Below are 4,227 nucleotides of genomic sequence, written 5' to 3'. Positions count from 1 at the left end.
TAGTTGCAGCCTCTCAAAGTTGCACCCCTGTTGATGTAGCACAACCTGTGAGCACAACCAGTTTACTCTGTGGACATTTGAGGACATCAAGCTCACTAGTGCCGGGAGTCATTGCCACTGCACAAGGTGCTGTGCAGGCGCAGCACCTGGAGCCGCCTAAGCGACTCCGTTAAGAAGCAATTCCAATGCACTTAGCTCCGTGCACAATGCCGCTCTCCCCGCACGCTAGCTCGTTCACCGCCCGCCACGCCACTGCGGTGTGGAGAACGGCAGACAGTCGCTGCATCTGCAGCCCGTGCCAAACTCTTGGTGGTCCATGAAAGAAAGAAAGAAAAGAGAGAACCAAGGGAGGGAGGGATGGCACGCCGCCACCACGCAGGGATTTTAGAGGTAAAGAACAGTACGGCGTGCGCAGATTTCTTTTTCAGGGCTCTGACTCATCGTGGTGCGGCGCCCGCCTCTCTTTGGTGGGCAAAATTCCCCGCTCCCCTCCACGCATGTGAGGACCTCTTGAGGACCTCTCCGATGTGAGGACCTCCTTTGTGAGCACTTGAAGTGAGGACCTTTCGCTCTGAGCGCTCTGCCACTCTCAGCGCACCTCCTGGACGAGCTCTGGCTGGGGATTTAAGTCATGTGCAGTGCAGCCCAGACGTCATTCCGCTCATTCGCCGGGCCGCCCTCGAGAGCCGCCGCCGGGGTCTTTCCCTTCTCAAGACTCAATCAAGATTGATGGTCGAAGCCATCATGCGATAAGCGAATCTGTAAATTCCTTAAGTGAGATATGCATAGTGAGTCTGGCCGAGTTTGTACATTTCCTTTGCGTGAGATGTGTGTCCCGCGTTTTTCTTTTTTCCCCGCCTCTGACTCATCGTTGGGTGCCCCATCAGCGCCTCTCCACCACCGCTGCTCTCTGCCAGCAGAGCCCTGCCCGCACGCTCACCGCCGCCGCCCTCCCGCCTGCAGAGCGATGGCAAAGCCCAAAGGCGGCTCCGCCGCCGCGCCCACGCCCGCCGCGCCGCCGCCGACGAAGCGGCTGCCGGCCGGCGCCAAGGCGACCGCTGGGCTGTGCGTCTTCATCGCCGCGATGGGCGTGGTGGCGCAGCAGGCCTACGACATCCGCATGTACGCCATCCGCGACTACGGCTATGTCATCCACGAGTTTGACCCGTGGTTCAACTATCGCGCGACCGAGTACCTCGCCGCCAACGGCTGGCACGCCTTCTTCCACTGGTTCGACTACATGTCGTGGTACCCCCTCGGGCGCCCCGTCGGCACGACGATCTACCCAGGCATGCAGATCACCGCCGTCGCCATCTGGCGCGCGCTCGGCAAGCTCGGCTCCGCCATCTCGCTGAACGACGTCTGCTGCCTCGTCTCTGCGTGGTTCGGCCCTAAAAAAGAAACTCACGCGCCGCACGCCCCGCGATTTCTTCTTCTAGGTCTGCTGCCTGGTGCCTGCGTGGTTCGGCGTCTCCGCCTCGATTCTGGTCGGGCTCTTCGCGGCGGAGTGCTCTGGCCGCAAGAGCGCCGGCGCTTTCGCCGCCCTCATCATGGCCATCGTGCCAGCGCACATCATGCGCTCCGTCGCGGGCGGGCTAGACCCTCGCGTCGCGACCACCGCAGCTATCCGCTGTCAACGAGTCGTCACCAATCCTCAGGTGGATTCGACAACGAGTCCGTCGCCACCACCGCCCTCGTCGCAACCTTCTACTGCTGGGTGCGCGCGCTGCGGGACCGGCCGACCGCACGCGACGGCGAGGCGACTGCGGACAGCTACGCGTTCGGCCTCTTGTGCGGCCTCGCCTACGTCTACATGGTGGCGGCGTGGGGAGGGAGGGTGCGCGTGCCTCTTGTGGCCGGCTGGCTAACAGCCCGTCTCATATTACTGCTAGGTTTCGGCGTGGCGCGGGTCCTAATCATAAATAGACTGTATGAGTATTTAGTACCTATTATTACTGCTAGGTTTCGGCGTGGGGCGGGTACGTGTTTGTGGTCAACATGATTGGGGCCCTAGAAGCAGAAGACGTGTGTCCCTGTCTCCCAACCAGCGCCCGAGAGGACCACGTATTCCGCTGCACTCACGCGTATTCCGCCGTAGTCACGCGGTGCTCTGAAGCCGCTGCACAACACCGCCCCCCCGCCCTGAGGTTGGCGTGTTCTGCTTCTAGGATTGGGGCGCACGCCGCCGCTCTCGCCGCTGGCGGGCCTCTGCTCCTCCCAAGCTGCACGCGGCTGGTCGTCGATTGAGTGAGGAGCTGCGAATCAACTAGGCGGCCGCTGCTGCTCCAAGCTGCTGACTAATGAACGAATGGGGGACTACGAATTCACCCACTCATTCACTAATCAGGCGGCCGCTACTCCTCCAAGCTCCACCGCGCCTACTCGCTTTTCTACGTCATCGGCACTGCGGGCGCCACTCGGGTGCCTCCGGTCGGGCACGCGCCGCTAGACGCGGAACATCTCCCCAGATCTCCCCAGATCTCCCCAGATCTCCCCGTATCTCCCCGTATCTCCCAGATCTCTCGCGCCGCTAGACGCGGACGCCGCATTTGCTGTCCTCCAAGCCGCGCTCGAGCGGAGTCGCCCCCGGCGGCATTCGGCCGCCTTCCGCTGCCCTCGGCTGTATTGACCCGTCCTCGTGCTCACTGCGTGTCCAAGTACACACATTGCACATCCCCGGACGGGCGCGTGTCCTCGCCACATACACACACAACCCCGGCCCAGTCCCGGGCCCCGACATCGCACAGTGGCAGTCTGGCACGCAACACGGGCATTCCCAGGGAAGGCGGGCCCAGACCGTCTCGCGCCAGTCGAGAACAGAGAGGCAGCCTGAGCCTCACACCCTAACCCGACCCTCACCCTCAAACAGAGGCGCAGCTCCGGACCCCCAAGATCACTGCACACAAGCCAGTCGAGAACAGACAGGCAGCCGGGCCGCACCACCACCACCACAACCGCCGCCGTGTGCCCACTCGCTGCGCACACACTGCAGGCTCGCGCCGCTGCGGTCGCTCGAGCAGATGCTGCCGCTCCTCGTCTTCCTGGGCGAGATCACCCGAGATTGCCCGAGATTGCCCGAGATTGCCCGAGATTACCCGAGATTGCCCGAGATTACCCGAGATTGCCCGAGATTAGGCGTGCAGCTGCTCGAGGCCGTCGAGGTCGAGAGGCGCAAGAAGCGCCTCACCCCCGCCCAGGTGTGACCTCCCTATCTCTCCCCACACCTCCCCACACCTCCCCAGACCTCACCCCCGCCCAGGTGTGACCTCCCCATATCTCCCCAGACCTCCCCAGACCTCCCCACACCTCACCCCCGCCCAGGTGTGACCTCCCCATCTCTCCCCACACCTCCCCACACCTCCCCACACCTCCCCAGACCTCACGCCCGCCCAGGTGTGATGGTAGTCGTACTCGTTCCTCACAAATGCCACACCCTTGCCTCTCAGGTGTGGAAGCGGCGGGTGCAGCTGGCGATGCCCGCCGCTGCTCTGCTCGTTGTGGCCACCGCCGCCATCCTCCCGACCGGCTACTTCGGCCCGCTCTCGTCGCGTGTGCGCGGCCTCTTCCTCAAGCACACGCGCACGGGCAACCCGCTGGTACCCGCTCCGTGGCGGAGCAGCAGAGCCGTTCCTCGCCGGCACCTCACTCGTGTCTGACTGTTCACTCCCTAAGGTCGACTCGGTGGCGGAGCACCAGCCGGGCTCGACGATGATGTACCGGCAGTACCTGCAAAACGTCTACCCGCCCCTCCCCTCAAATCCGCTGGCGGTCCGCCCGTCGCTCAGTCGGCGGTGAGGCGGAGTCGTCTTGATCGTAGGTCTCCCCGCTCGTTCTTCTGCGGCGAATGAGTCAACGAATCACTAAGGCGGAACGACTTCCTGTCGCAGGTCTACCCGCTGGTCCCCTGCGGCTTCGCCCTCTCTCTCCTCCGACTCACCGACGCGAACACGTTCCTGCTCCTCTACGGCGCCATCGCCTACTTCTTCGCCTCGAAGATGGTGCCGCCTTCGTCCGCCCCCCTCCGCCCCTGCCCCCTCCCCCCCCCCCTTAACACCCCCCCCCCCCCCCTGAACGCTCCCCCCACCCACCCACCCACCCACCCTCCCCTTAACACTCCGCATTCACACGAAGATGCCACACTCCCACAGGCGCGCCTCGTCATCCTCCTCGGCCCGCCGGCCTCCGCCTTCGGCGGCGTCGCCCTCGGCTTCGGCTTTGACTTTCTGG

General features: G+C 64.0%; 1 protein-coding gene across 1 annotated transcript in view; it reads left to right on the top strand.

The window, feature by feature from the left end:
* Positions 1 to 826: 826 nt before the first annotated feature.
* Positions 827 to 4,227, top strand: part of EMIHUDRAFT_249590 (oligosaccharyl transferase) — a gene marked incomplete at both ends in the record, with an annotated part of 6,235 nt that continues 2,834 nt past the window's right edge. Inside the window, 8 exons of the mRNA XM_005759738.1 lie at positions 827 to 832; positions 1,052 to 1,360; positions 1,440 to 1,607; positions 1,676 to 1,892; positions 2,348 to 2,421; positions 3,447 to 3,596; positions 3,673 to 3,768; positions 3,888 to 3,998. Coding sequence (XP_005759795.1) covers positions 827 to 832; positions 1,052 to 1,360; positions 1,440 to 1,607; positions 1,676 to 1,892; positions 2,348 to 2,421; positions 3,447 to 3,596; positions 3,673 to 3,768; positions 3,888 to 3,998 — 1,131 coding nt within the window. The remainder of the gene's footprint in view (positions 833 to 1,051; positions 1,361 to 1,439; positions 1,608 to 1,675; positions 1,893 to 2,347; positions 2,422 to 3,446; positions 3,597 to 3,672; positions 3,769 to 3,887; positions 3,999 to 4,227) is intronic.

Source organism: Emiliania huxleyi (genome assembly GCF_000372725.1).
Source record: "Emiliania huxleyi CCMP1516 unplaced genomic scaffold EMIHUscaffold_798, whole genome shotgun sequence".
NCBI classification, from domain to species: Eukaryota; Haptophyta; order Isochrysidales; family Noelaerhabdaceae; genus Emiliania; species Emiliania huxleyi.
This window is presented reverse-complemented; position numbering and strand designations above follow the sequence as displayed.